Raw genomic sequence first — 14,494 nt, 5'->3', positions numbered from 1 at the left:
GCCTGGGATTCTTGCCACTCAGATCCAGATAATGTGCTCATGGATACGTTGGTCCTAGCTGGACAACAAGCAGGAAGTTTACTAGAGACGGGGAGCAGGAGAGTGTGAGAGAGAAATAGAGTGGTGAAAATAAGAGAGAGATACTTGAAAACAGGGGAAATTGAGAGACATGGGGGCCAATTTTAACATGCTGAAGTAATTGCTAGAGAGCCATACTGACCAGGGAGATCCCAGGTACAATTCTCAGTCAGTGCTGAGTTAGCTGATCTCAGATGGGATGGTGGTAGGATTGGCATCAGTGTCCCTGCTCTGGAGAGGGGAAACCAGCCAGGTATCCCCCTGTGGTTCCTGCTGAAAAGTGTACATTGTTGGGAGAGAACAGGCTTAGAATTGGTTGTGATGCTTCCCATCCTCCAATAGCTTATGTATACCCTCACACAAAGGTGACACAAATGTCAGGTGTAGCTCAGTTGGTAGCACTCCCCACCTCTGAGTCTGAAGGTTGTGGGTTCAAGTCCCACTCCAGAGGCTTGAGCGCATAATCTAGGCTGGCACTTTCATGCAGTACTGAGGAAGTGCTGCAATGTCAGAAGTGCTGTCTTTTGAATGAGATGTTAAACCAAGGCCCTGTCTGCCTTCTTAGGTGTATGTAAAAGATCCCATGGCACTGTGCGAAGAAGAGCGGGGGAGTTCTGGCCAATATGTATTCCTCAACCAACATCACGAAAACAGATTATCTGGTCATTTATTTCATTGCTGCGTGCAAATTGGCTGCCGCGTTTCCGACATTACAACAGTAAGTACACTTCAAAGGTACTTAATTGGCTGTAAAGTGCTTTGGGTCGTCCTGAGGTCGTGAAAGGCGCTATATAAATGCAAGATCTTTCTTTCTTTTCATGGGGTTGAGGTACTGCCAGGCTATCGACACCCCAGTATGAGTCTGCTCCTTCAGTAAAGGAGGGAAAACTGCGAAAATATTTTTTAAGAAGCTTAGATTCAATATGGTATTAAAACCCAGGCTGGAACTAATTGGAATCTGACTGAAGTAAACACCTGGATCTGAATCCCCCCTTCCCCCCACACACACATGCATCTGCCTGTAATCTGACACTGTCCAGTGTTTGGGGCAAAGGTGAATATAAACAGTGGAGGGGATCAAATTCAATGTGTATCAACGGAACCAAAGTGAATTCCATCTGCCAGTGTAAACTGCCACATCCTTGTTCACTAAACAGAAGTAAAAAAGAATTTACATAATTCTGTACATCAGCGTTAGAATAAAGTAATTATTGGATCTGAAAAATTTAAACACTTAGGAATGTGTAGGAATATTGTAAAAAAAGTATCTATGAAGAACGAGTAACCTTTGTCTTTAAAAATAACTTTTTGTAATTAATTACTAGTTTTCCAATCACTTCCTGGGCTCTTATTTTTTGAATGTAGTTCTAAAGTTGTGCAAGTGGAACATACAAGAGTGCATCGCGAGTGAGCTCATGCTTTAAATCGGCCACGTGATCCTTAATCCTCAGTATGAGCCACAATTTGGTGAAGTCATTTCGCTGAGACCCATCAACAACTGGGCGAAACGAGGAGCTGACCGTCAGACAGTTAAAATACAAAATCCTTTCAGTGATTCTGCTTCCCAGCTAACCTACTGTAATCTGCCTGCGTGCCAAACAAAGAATCAGGCTGAAAGGTACAATTGAATCCATAAGGACATTGCACTGATTTTTTTGAATAAACTGCCGGAGTGTGAACAGTTTAAATAATCCTTTTTTTAAAAAAATAAGCTCGCAAAGGACGAAACATTATTTTGACATATGGCCTAAAATTAAAGGGAGGCATTCTCTGAGCTACCGCTTTCTCTCTCTCCACATCTGTGGTGCACAGCCCCAGGTTATATTTTGACCGTTCGTCCTCTGCCGCCTTGGTGCACATGTGTAAACTTTGAATTGGTCCGTTCCTTTCATTCGCCCTGTTGATTTTCTCTCTCGATCATTTTGAACCGATTGTTCAAGCATGTGGAAACATTTCAGCTCCCCTTTGTATAACGGTCGTTGTCAAGTTGCAAGCTTAGGATGTCTTGCCTAGATCCCCTTCTCCCCTCCCCCCCTCACTAACCGTCGTGTTGTGAATTTATTATAAATACCTCGCTTCTTGTTTCAACAATAGTGCACATTTTGTCAAAGACTTAATGGGTGGAATGCTCACCTATTATAAAAGGTGAAGGGCACCCGGAACTACCGCTATCGGATCATTTACATGACTATCCTTTTATATCCGGCAAAACAGACGCTGGTGTGAATTCTATTTAGTCTCCAGTCCTGTAACTTCTTAGCTGATTATCTTCCTACGAGTGACCTTTTCAAATGAGATACAGTCAGAGATTTATTTTTCTTCATCATCCATCACGTGCCATGGATTACCGTAGACCGAAATACTTTTTTTTTAAAAATCCAGATTGTGTTATAAGTTTTTTTTGTAGAAGTAGTTCTGGAAAAAGGTCGAGTATATATTTTGAAACGATATTGGATTAATATTACTTCAACTTTTTGAAAGGACTCAGTTTTTACCTTTTTAGATGGCATAATATATCATCACGAGTGACCCACCAAGTCAAATTCTATCTCGCTGTGTTACATAAATAAACAAAATAGTTAAACATTCGTCTCCCAAAACACACATGTTTCTTATGTAACTGCGGGGGAAATGTAACCGGTCACTGGGTTCTTAAAATTAAGACATTGTCATAATAAAGCGTCTTAGTTAAATATAATCTGTTTTAGACTCTACTCTTTGAAAGTAAAGTCTATTGAAATATATATTTAGAGTTAAATGAAGTTGTTTCATCTGTATCTCAGTCTTCGCGCATATTAAGAATAATTGGTTGCATTTTGAAATCAAATCCATACAGCATCCCTTTACCTGTTTAAATTACACACTGTGGAGTGAGATTCTCCATTACTGTGTAATGAGTCCGATGCCACGTGTAAAGGTTCCGTGTAAATTCATTTACAACCATTAAACACGGTAAATTTACACACGTTGACAAACGCTCAGGCAAACAGGGTGATTAATCTTTACAATAATACAAAAATTAGCTTAAGATAAAGGCGATTTTCATAGTTTAAAAAATCCTAAGTGTCAAATATGCGAACATAACAGCAGCAAGGACGTTATCACCCGGAGTTTGGTAAAGAAGGGAATGGAGTTGGGGGAATTATTAGTACAGGAGAGGCCACTGATCATGATGAGGTAAAACGTTATACCTTTGAAAATCTGCCACTTCTGTGTGTCTTCGCATTTAACTCAAAATATTAAGCACTTAGGAGTTGCAAACAAATCGATCAAGAAAACCGCTAAAAGCCTAAGGTCTAATTCTAGCGGGCGGGAGGGGAGGAGGGGTGGAGGGGTTTCATTATACTGACCAATAAAGGCGATGCCACCCTTTCCTCTCTCCATCTGCAAGTAGAAGTGGACCACCCACATCACAACACTCCAAACGAGTCTCACTGCCACTAATTAAAGAAATGCCTAAAGATAGGTCTGATTTATTGAAAAAAAACTTCCACAACCCCTTACACACAGTAAAAAAGCGCAATCTTTCAGATGGTGATCTCTAAATGTAGATCTTATGTTATCTGACGGATGCAGATGCCATTGTACCTGGATTCTGACCAATTCCTGAGATAATAATCTTTTATTTTATAACCTGCGTCCAGCCCTGACACCCCACGTGGAATTCAAACATAATTTTAAAAAAAAGTATCGAACGATTGTTTTTGTAACTTTCACCGCGCGTTCTTCTCATTGTTACATCACCAGGTTTCGGCGGTTGCCCCGGAGACGGGGTCCGAACCCACCAGTCACTGGCCGCCGGTCCGATCGAGAGAGAGAGAGGAAAAGAGGGCGGGGCGACGCGCGCTTTGGGGCGGGTGTCTCCGCCCCCTTTCGGCGGGATAGGAGGAGGGGACTAGCAAGAGGGGGGAGGGGGTTCAGGCCGGGTCATGAGGAGCAGCTTGGCCGGGCTGCCCCTTCCCTCCCTCCCGCCAGTGACGATCCCTTGTTCCCCCCCTGTGCATCCCCACCTCTGCTAAGCGGGCCCTTCTTGCCTGGCTGGGACTGGAAGGTAATGGAGGCGGACGCAAACCAAGCCAACTCGGTGCTCAGTGCAGACTCGCAGCACGATCCCTGGTACAGGAGCTAAAATCCAATTCATTTATTTAAGTATTTTTAAAAAAATCACATTTCATTCTTAATATTCAAACTAAAAATGTTTTGATAACATCTTCAGACTTAAAACTATAGTGTTTGCTTTCTAAAGGTGCTTTGGGTTAACGGCCCAACTTACTTTTTTTTTCTTTAAATGTGTGTGTGAGGTGCCAACATGGCCGAATCCCATGTCTGAGTTGTGTCTTTGTCTTTTTTTTCCCCTCTCTCTTCTTCATATTTTTTTTAGCAAAATGTTCGTCGGGGGACTGAGCTGGCAGACCACGCAAGGTAAGGAAGGTCCTGATACACCTCCCAACTTTTTTTACTTCTGCTAAAATCCAATCCAAATACTTTTTTTTTGGTGTGTGTACACAAATCGTTGTGATTGCATTTTGAAACCATGTAGTTTCTAGTATAAGCATAAATCACACACTCTCCCTTTGACAGACGTGTGTTATATGTCCATCTGTAGCAGTGCTTTATCTGGTGATTCCAGTGCATCGCTTATACATACAATTTTTAAAAAAAATTAAAAATAAACATAATAGTTCTTTTAAAAAATTGGCATTCTCGCAGCGGCGACTTTCCCCCCACACTTATTTCTTGTTTTTTTTTATTCCTCTCTGCTTTAACAGAAGGTCTTAAGGAATATTTCTGTAAATTTGGAGAGGTGAAGGAGTGCATGGTGATGCGGGATCCTGTTACAAAACGATCAAGGTAAACGAGCGACTCTTGTCTTACTGGCTACTTGGAAACACTGTTTCTTCGCAAACTTCACTTTGAAGAGAAGGGATGTGTGTGTTTGTATATATATATATAATATGAAAAAAATAAATGCACGAAATCTCCATCTGACTCAGGCTGGTAAATTCCTCATTCGGGCTGTAACATGGTGTTTCTTTGCCTGATCCTTATTTAGTGCATGCGTGTTACAAAAAACTAAAAATTGTGAATTGTTCATTTTTTTTTTAATTTTCAGAGGATTCGGGTTTGTGACTTTTGTTGACCAAACGGGCGTAGATAAAGTTCTAGCGCAACCGAGGCATGAACTAGATTCTAAGACGGTAGGTGATTTAAACAAAAAAATCAAATGCAATAGAATTGAATAGTTGTGTGAGTGATGTGAAATAGCACAGATTGCTCGCACACAGCAGAGGTGGCCACAGACACAGGGCATGTTTCTGAGATTCACCCCCGTCCCCCGCTCTCTTATTTTTGGTACTGCAAAGACACAGACACACAGAGCCCACGTCATGTGTTTGCTTTACAATCCACGCATGTTTGTCCGAAGTTTCCCACACACAGATCCAGCTGGTTAAATAGTACAGTGCAAAAACCGAGAGAGAAATTTAGGATTGGGAGGAGGTGATAGAAAGGGAGGGGGGGGGGGGGAAGAGAAAGAAAAGAAAGAGCGCCTGAGCGTTCCCACGGCGATCATTGGCATGGCAACAGGGGCTGCTTGGGGGGGAATCTTAAATAGGTCAGCATTCATTCATCAGACTAGCACTTAGTGACATTAAAAGGGGGATGACCGACTTTCCTGGACTGGGTGGGGAATGAAAACCAGTTTTTAAAAGACAGTTTAATAGGAGTCTGTAGGGCCATCATTACTCCAGCGCAGGGATTTATTTCATTTTTATAGTGATGTACAGTTTATCAGGAAGCAGGACCAGATCTGCGTGTAACAGGAATGATTAAACTGGGACTCAAGATTGTCTCCTGGCAGCAGATCTGTGCGGAATGCCCAATAGGGTGGATTTGGAGTGTTTTTGTGGTTTAGTTTTTGTCTTTTTTTTCCCCCAGGTCACATCCCACATTTCCCCCTCCCCCATCACCTTTCTTTCACACTGTGTTTTACACTCTTATTCACTAATCTACTTAGTGACGGTCTTGCTTTTAAATCGGCTCAAGCACCAGATCAACGGTTCGCTGCTTTTTCAGTTTATTGAAGCTGACATGAAGTTGACCAGTAGAGGCGATTTGGGGGTAGTGAGAAGGGGATATTGGAAATTGTATCCCTTTTATCATCTTGATTTTTCTGTTCGCATTATAGTTAGTGAACTAGTTATACCACGTTATTCTGTGTTAATAAAGACAAAAAAAAATTCATTGGCCTTCCAGAGTGGAATTTTGTGCATACACATGCAGAGTGGTGAGGAGCTGCCAGTATAACTCTGCTACAGGATAGTGGTGTCAATCTGGTATGTGCAGTATAAAGATCGTGGAATCATGCAGCACAGAAGGAGGCCATTCGGCCCATTGTGCCTGTGCTGGCTCTTTGCAAGAGCTGTCCAATTAGTCCCAATCCCATGCTCGTTCCCTGTAGCCCTGCAAATGTTTTATTTTCAAGTATACAATTCCCTTGTGAAAGTTGATATTGAACCTGCTTCTGCCCACCCTTTCAGTCAATGCATTCCAGATCATAACAATTCGCTGCATAATAAAAATGGTCGATTTTTTAAAAAGAAATTTGCTCCTCAATTCTGTCATCTGTTCACTCATCCTTGCTGCTCTGCCGAAGGCAATGACTTGTGCTGGAATATGGTTTCACAGGTGCCAGCTGCCTTCAGAATCTTTGCCCAAGTAGCCATTCTTCACGTGTGAGCTGGATCATTGAATGTTGACAGGCTATTTCACCAGGTGGAGCATCACTGGAGAGTCTCATCCACATACATGCACTTTCCAGCTGGGGTTCATGGATAATCATTAGGAGCTCAATTATTATAAGACCATAAGAGATAGGAGCAGGCCATTTGGTCCCTCGAGCCTGCTCCGCCATTTAATGAGATCATGGCTGATCTAATTTTTACCTACACTCCACTTTCCTGCCCTTTCCCCATATCCTTTGACTCCCTTGCTGATCAAAAATTTGTCCAACTCAGCCATGAATGTATTCAATGACTCAGCCTCCACAGCTTTTTGGGGTAAAGAATTCCGAAGATTCACGACCCTCCGGGAGAAGAAATTCCTCCTCATTGCCGTCTTAAACGGGCGACCCCTTATTCTGAGACTATGCCCCCTAGTTTTAGATTTCCCCCATGAGGGGTAACAGCCTCTCAGCATCTATCCTATCGAGTCCCCTCAGAATCTTGTATGTTTCAATAAGATCTCTCATTCTTCTAAACTCCAATGAGTATAGACCCAACCTCTTCAATCTTTCCTCATAAGACAACCCTTCCATACCCGGAATCAACCTAGTGAACCTTCTCTGAACTGCCTCCAATGCAAGTATGTCCTTAAATAAGGGCACCAGAACTGTACGCAGTACTCCAGGTGTGATCTCACCAGCACCCTGTAGAGTTGTAGCATGACTTCCCTGCTTTTATACTCCATCCCTCTAGAAATAAAGGCCAATATTCCATTTGCCTTCTGGATTACCTGCTACACCTGTTAACATCTTGTGTTTCATGTACGAGGACACCCAGATCCCTCTGTACCGCAGCATCTTGTAGTAAAACTTTGTGGACTTACTCGCATCCCCTTTTTCCAGCTCGGGCACTTTTGAGGTTAATTGTTTGCTATCAAGTCACTGGGTTAGCCCACTCAGGCTGAAATCAGCTAACTCAGCACGGACTGGGTTTGAACCTGGTATCTTCGTGGTCTGTATGGATCAGTCTTCTGTGGTGGTGCATTTGCCAACTGCGCAACTTGGGGAACCATCAACAGTCCTTTGGTCGGAGAGGTCTTGTTTGGTTGCGCTTGATGCAGGAAAATCGACATGAATGGCAGTCGCTAGGTTACTAGAAAATTAAGACTTGTATTTAGTCAAGGACAGTTTAATTGGTGTGGACTTGTGTTGAGTCACTGGGCTGGGCCAGAGGGTGATTAGTGAGAGACCTGTGACAAGGCCTTGTGCCCAGCCTTAAGCTTGGAGCTAGTGTGAAAACCTGGAGAATGAAGAAAGGGAAGAAATATGTGTAAGAAATAAGAACAGAAAATGCTGGAGAAGCTCAGCAAGTCAGGCAACATCTGTGGAGAAAGATGTAAGGAATCTTACAACACCAGGTTATAGTCCAACAAATTTATTTTAAAATTTATTTTAAAATGATTTATTTTAAAATGATTTTAAAATAAATTTGTTGGACTATAACCTGGTGTTGTAAGATTCCTTACATTTGTCCACCCCAGTCCATCACCGGCATCTCCACATCTGTGGAGAAAGAAACAGAGTTAACGTGTCAGGTCAAAGTCCTTTCATCAGAACTGGACGATGTTAAGAGTTAAAAGTTTTTGAGCAAGTACAGAGCCAGGGAAAGGGGGAGAGGGAGAGGGAGGGGAGGAAAGAACAAAAGGGAAGCTCTCTGATGGGGTGGAGGGCACGAGTGATAAATGACAAAAAGGATGATGGTGCAAGGCAAGGAAGGTGGAAATGGGACAGGTAAAGAAACAAAAGATTGATCAGTAGCAGCTGTAAATGGCAACAGCAGAACCATTACCAACGCTGGCTGACCGAAGAAATGGGAGCAGTGGTTATGATGTGAAGTTATTGAGTGTCGAGTCCGGAAAGTTGTAAAGTGCCTAAACGAAAGATGAGGTGCTGTTCCTTGAGCTTCCGTTGAGGTTTATTGTAACAGTGTAAGAGGCCAAGTACAGAGAGGTCAGAGTGGGAGAGGGAAGAGGAATCAAAATGGCAAGGGTCAGGGTCACACTTGCGGACAGAGCGGAGGTGTTCAGCAAAGCGATCACCCAATCTGCGTTTGGTCTCCCCCATGTAGTGGAGACCACATTGTGTGCAGCGAATACGGTATACTAAATTGAAGGAAGTGCAAGTAAACCGCTGTTTCGCCTGGAAGGAGTGTTTGGGAGGAGGTGAAGGGGCAGGTGTTGCATCTTCTGCGCTCGCACGGGAAGGTCTGTAAGCTTTGTTTTCAATCTTCTCCTCTCTGACTCTTGGCTGAGATTGGTTCCTCCGGTGTTAGGTGCACTCTGGTACCCTATTCAAATGAGGGTTATTCATTTTTATATACTGACGATGCGTACAAATGGGATAGTTGACTGGGGGAATCATAGCTTTTCTTCAATATTCATTCTTAGGATGTTGCTGGCAAGGCTGCAATTATTGTTGATCCTTAGTTGCCCTGAGAAGGTGGTGTTGGGCCTTCCACTTGAACTGTTGCAGCTAAGATGCTGTTAAGTCGGAATTCCAGGATTTTGACCCAACAACGATGAAGGAACAGCGATATATGTTCAAGTCAGGATGGTGTTTGACTTTGAGGGGAACTTGGAGGTGATGTTGTTCCCATGTGCCTACTGCCCTTGTCCTTCTAGGTGGTGGAGGTCGCTGGTATGGGAGTTGCTCCAGTGCATCCCGGAGATAGTACACACTGTAGCCACGGTGCACTGGTGGGGAAGGGGTGGATGTTTAATGTGGTGGATGGGCTGCTGATAAAGTGGACTGCTTTGTCCTGGATGGTGTTGAGCTTCTTGAGCGTTGTTGCAGATGCACCCATCCAGACAAATGGAGATTATTACATCACACTCCTGACTTATGCTTTGTTGGTGGTGGAGAGGCTTTGGAGAGTCAGGAGGTTAGTCATTCGCCGCAGAAAGCGCAACTTCTGACCACCTGACATTTATATGTCTAGTCAGTTGCGGCCCCCAGGATGTTGATGGCGGGGGATTTAGTGATGGTAATGCCATTGAATGTCAAGGGGAGGTATTTAGATTCTCATTGGAGATGGTCATTGCCTGGCACTTGTATGCTGTGAATGCTACTTGCTACTTATTTAGCCCAAGCCTGGATGTTGTCCAGGTCTTGCTGCATGCGGGCATGGACTACTTCCTTATCTGAGGAATTGCAAATGGCGCTGAACAATGTGTCATCATCAGTGAACAGCCCCACTTCTGACCTTATGATGGAGGGATGGTTATTTGATAAAGCAATTGAAGATAGTTGGGCCTAGGACACTTCTCCTGAGGAACTTCTGTAACAGTCTTGGGGCTGAGATTGTTGCTCTCCAACAACCACAACCATCTTTCTTTGTGCTAGGTATGCCTCCAGTTACTGGAGCGTTTCCCTCCTGATCCCCATTGACTTCAGTTTTACTAGGGCTCCTTGGTGCCACATTCAACTGAATGCTGCCTTGGTGTCGAGGGCAGTCACTCTCAACTTTTTTTTAATTCGTTCATGGGATGTGGACGTCGCTGGCGAGGCCGGCATTTATTGCCCATCCCTAATTGCCCTTGAGAAGGTGGTGGTGAGCTGCCTTCTTGAACCGCTGCAGTCCGTGTGGTGACGGTTCTCCCACAGCGCTGTCAACTCACCTGGAATTCAGCTCTTTTGTCCATGTCTGGACCAAGGCTGTAATGAGATCTGGAGCTGAGTGGTCCTGGTGGAATCCAAACTGAGCATTGGTGAATAAGTGCCGCTTGATAGCACCGTTGATGACTTCTTCCATCAGTTTGATGATTGAGAGTAGGCTGATAGGGTGGTAATTGGCTAGGTTGGATTTGTCCTGCTTTTGTTGACAGGACATATCTAGGCAAATTGCCAGGTAGATGCCAGTGTTGTAGCTTGGCTAGAGGTACGGCTAGTTTTGGAGTACTACAGTTGGGATGTTGTCGGGGCCCATAGCCTTTGCTGTGCACTCATCCTTTTCTTGATGTTGCATGGAGTGAATTGAATTGGTTGAAGACTGGTATCCGTGATGATGGGGACCTCGGGAAGAGGCTGAGAAGGCTTATCTCTTGGTACTTCTGGCTGAAGATGGTTGCAAATGCTTCAGCCTTGTCTTTTGCACTTAAGTGCTGGCCTCCACCATTATTGAGGATGAGGAGCCTCCTCCTCCCGCTAGTTGATCAATTTTCCGCCACCATTCACGACTGGATGTGGCAAAGCTCCTAATCTGTTGGTTGTGGGATCGCTTAGCTCTGTCTATAGCATGCTGCTTCCGTTGTTCAGCATGCATGTAGTCCTGCATTGTAGCTTCATCAGGTTGGCACCTCATTTTCAGGTATGCCTGGTGCTGCTCCTCTTCTATACTCCTCGTTGTACCGGGGTTGGACATCTGACTTGATGGTAATGGAGGAGTGAGGGATTTGCCGGGCCATTGTTACAGATTGTTGTAGAATACAGTTCTGCTGCTGATGGCCCACAGCGCCTCATGGGTGCTCAGTTTTGACCTGCTAGATCTGTTCTTAATCTATCCTATTTAGCACGGCGATAGTGCCACACATCACGATGGAGGGTGTCCTGAGTGTGAAGATGAGACTTAGTCTCTACAGGGACTCTGCAGTGGTCACTCCAACCAATACTGTCATGGACAGATGCATCTGCGGCAGGTAGCTTGGTAAGGACGAGGTGAAGTAGGTTTTTCCCTCGTGTTGGTTCTCTTCACCTGCTGTAAGCTCAGTCTGGCAGCTATGTCCTTCAGGACTCGGCCAGTGGTGGTGCTACCGAGCCACTCTTGGTGATGGACGATAACGTTCCCCCACCCAGAGTACAATCTGTGCTCTTGCTGTCCTCTACTCCCTCCAGTTGGTGTTCGACAGGGAGAAGTCATTGGGACGATTCATCAGCTGAGAGAGGGCAGGAGGTTTCCATGCCCATGTTTGACCTGAAGCCTTAAGACTTCATGGGGTCTGGAGTCAATGTTGAGGACTCCACTGTGTCTGCACGCCCCAACCCCCCAACTGCCTGGCAGGGATTACTGGATAGCAGCCTGGAGTGGGAACCTTAACTGACTTTCCCCTCCCTAACACCGATGCCATTTGTAACACCACTGTTTACTCAGCATAGAATGGGGATCGGCCCGCCGCACCTCCTGAAGTAGGAGAAAAAGTTTGCAATGCAGCCTCCATTTCAAACTTGGGACAGTCATGTTTGGGAGGAGTGTAAGTGTAAAGTAGCCAAAAGGTTCAGTCTGCCCCCTCTCCTGTCCATACCATTCACCTGATCTGGTTGCTGAACAGCCTATTCATTAAACATGTTTTGGTACCAGACAAAGTGAATCAATGAAAATTTAATTTTTTAAATATCCTGCTTAAAACTGTGCATGGGAATAGCTGTAAAAGGGGAAAATAATGAAACCTGACTGAAGTGGCAGTATGACTTGTATTTCACTCTGGATCATCTGTGTGCTGCACCTGGATACATTTTCATGCGATTATTAGAGCATCAGTAAATCATATTGTAATAGGAATGCAAACTGAACCAAATCTGAGACCACAGAAATGCCATGGCGTGTACAAGTCGATGTGAGCATTTGTTGGCTCGATTAGGAATTGTATTGGAATGATCTGTGGAATTGTTTTGGAAATCCCTGCATGTGTAAAATTAATAGATTTTAAAATATAGTTTTATATTTGTATTCATTTCTGTGAACTGGTGGATAGCAAAAGTTTTAAGCAGGATATTAAAAAAATTAAATTTTCATTGATTCACTTTGTTTGGTACCAAAACATGTTTAATGAATAGGCTGTTCAGCAACCAGATCAGGTGAATGGTATGGACAGGAGAGAGGGGGCAGACTGAACCTTTTGGCTACTTTACACTTCCACTCCTCCCAAACATGACTGTCCCAAGTTTGAAATGGAGGCTGCATTGCAAACTTTTTCTCCTACTTAGTATTTTATTAATTGGCATTTAGAACCTCCAGAGACTGATTTGCATTCCATTGTGCACGGCAGTCCAGTTTGTGAATGAAAATTATATTTAGCCGCCCTTGAGCCTTGCAGACGAGCAAGGTTCGATCCAAGGTCTGTGATAAGTTTGCAGATCTCAGCTGGGGAGAGCAGTACGGACGCTACATTCGGCTACAGCGATCCTTGGTTCGGGGAAAGGCAGTTGGCTTCTGATTGCTCTGTAGCATCTCAGAGTGGGCACTGGGTGAGAACAGGATTGGGCTGTGATGTCCTTCAGATTGTTGAGGCCATTTGGATGAGGCACCGTCCATGGAACCGCTCTTCAGTAAAAGACTCTTAAGCTTTCGGGAAGGGAGGGCAGGAAACTGGAAGATGATTGTATTTAATGGGTCCCACCTATAACTCCAGCTGTACTATAAAACCAATGTTTGTCTAAGAAATGTGGATGAAATATGGTTTTCCATTAATGGTTAAAATAGAAAATTGGTGAATTCTATCTGACTCAGATTTTGCCCTTTTAATAGGATCTAATCTCCTTTCTGTTTGACCTACAAAAGCTATTTTTACATTAAAACCAGTCTATTGAACAATTCCTTTCAACACGCCCAGATTTTTGTTTCATGCAATTGTGTTTAAAGACAATTGTAAGCTTGTTGTTTCGCTTGCACAATTCAGGATTCTAGGAGAAAACTATCCAGTTATCCAACAACGGATTCTTTGAGAATTCGTAGGCCCGAGTCCCAGACTTTTATCCGTCCAAAAACTACCTGGCATGGCATGGCACCAGTATAATGCTTGAACGGTGCCCAACCCTGGCATCTGCTACTGCCTAGTTTTTAAGGTGAAATGGCTTCTTAAAGCCCCAGAGACCACTGCTGTGCTGGGTCTTTTGTCCATATCTTTGCGCCTATGGTAACACAGCAAAAGTTGATAAACACTTTCTTCATCCAAAAAAAAAGGGAAATCCTATTCTAAATATCGGGAGTCCAAAACCTGTTTATTTTAACAAGCTAAGCTTAACAGTGAACAGCTAGGCCTCCGCCTAAGTTTGAGATAGCGGTTTGTTTCTCTGCTGAGGGATTGCAGTCATAAAGGCCTTCAAAAAAAAATGGATGCCTGTTACTGAATGTAATGCAAACTAGTTTAGCTACAGAATTTCCTGAGATCAGGCTCGGACCTTTTTGCTGCTGCTGATGTGACATTTCATCAACTCTGACCATACATAGTGAGTCTTAGGATGGCCAGGATTGTATTGTGGGGCAGTATAAAATGTAAAAACTTAAGTTTATTTGGAAAATCTCCTGCTCTTCCTCCTCCCGATATTCTCTCACCTCACGCTAACTCGCCCAAGAGGCTTCACTTCCCGTGCAAGCCCAAGCAGAGAGTGCTGGACGAGCCCTATCCTGTCCACGTGCAGCGGTCGCCAGATAGCGAGCAGCGACAGAAACACTGGCTGACGTTTCATCTCCCTAACCCAGGGGGCATAATCTTAAAATTAGAGCCAGGCCCTTTAGGAGCGAAATCAGGAAGCACTTCTACACATACAGGGTAGTGGAAATCTGTAACACTCCCACCACCCCCCCACCCCCCCAACACCAAAAAGGCTGTGGATGCTGGGACAGTTGAAGGTTTCAAGACTGATATTGGCAGATTTTTGTTAGGTAAGGGTATCAAGTGATATGATAGAATGGTTACAGCA

At 44.0% G+C, this 14,494-nt stretch overlaps 1 protein-coding gene and 1 long non-coding RNA gene across 3 annotated transcripts in view; both read left to right on the top strand.

The window, feature by feature from the left end:
• The window catches only part of LOC137342032 (uncharacterized), a 50,768-nt gene extending 47,992 nt beyond the window's left edge, over positions 1–2,776 (top strand). Inside the window, exons 3-4 of the long non-coding RNA XR_010967184.1 lie at positions 644–796; positions 1,444–2,776. This is a non-coding gene — a long non-coding RNA (uncharacterized lncRNA). The remainder of the gene's footprint in view (positions 1–643; positions 797–1,443) is intronic.
• A 1,192-nt stretch (positions 2,777–3,968) lies between these two features.
• Positions 3,969–14,494, top strand: part of LOC137342031 (RNA-binding protein Musashi homolog 1-like) — a 181,202-nt gene continuing 170,676 nt past the window's right edge. Inside the window, exons 1-4 of one of the 2 annotated variants that reach the window (XM_068005638.1) lie at positions 3,969–4,194; positions 4,460–4,500; positions 4,848–4,929; positions 5,192–5,276. In XM_068005638.1, coding sequence (XP_067861739.1) covers positions 4,133–4,194; positions 4,460–4,500; positions 4,848–4,929; positions 5,192–5,276 — 270 coding nt within the window. In that variant the 5' untranslated portion in view covers positions 3,969–4,132. The remainder of the gene's footprint in view (positions 4,195–4,459; positions 4,501–4,847; positions 4,930–5,191; positions 5,277–14,494) is intronic. The other variant, XM_068005639.1, reaches the window with a different exon arrangement.

This window comes from Heptranchias perlo, chromosome 25 (genome assembly GCF_035084215.1).
Source record: "Heptranchias perlo isolate sHepPer1 chromosome 25, sHepPer1.hap1, whole genome shotgun sequence".
Taxonomy (NCBI): Eukaryota; Metazoa; Chordata; class Chondrichthyes; order Hexanchiformes; family Hexanchidae; genus Heptranchias; species Heptranchias perlo.
This window is presented reverse-complemented; position numbering and strand designations above follow the sequence as displayed.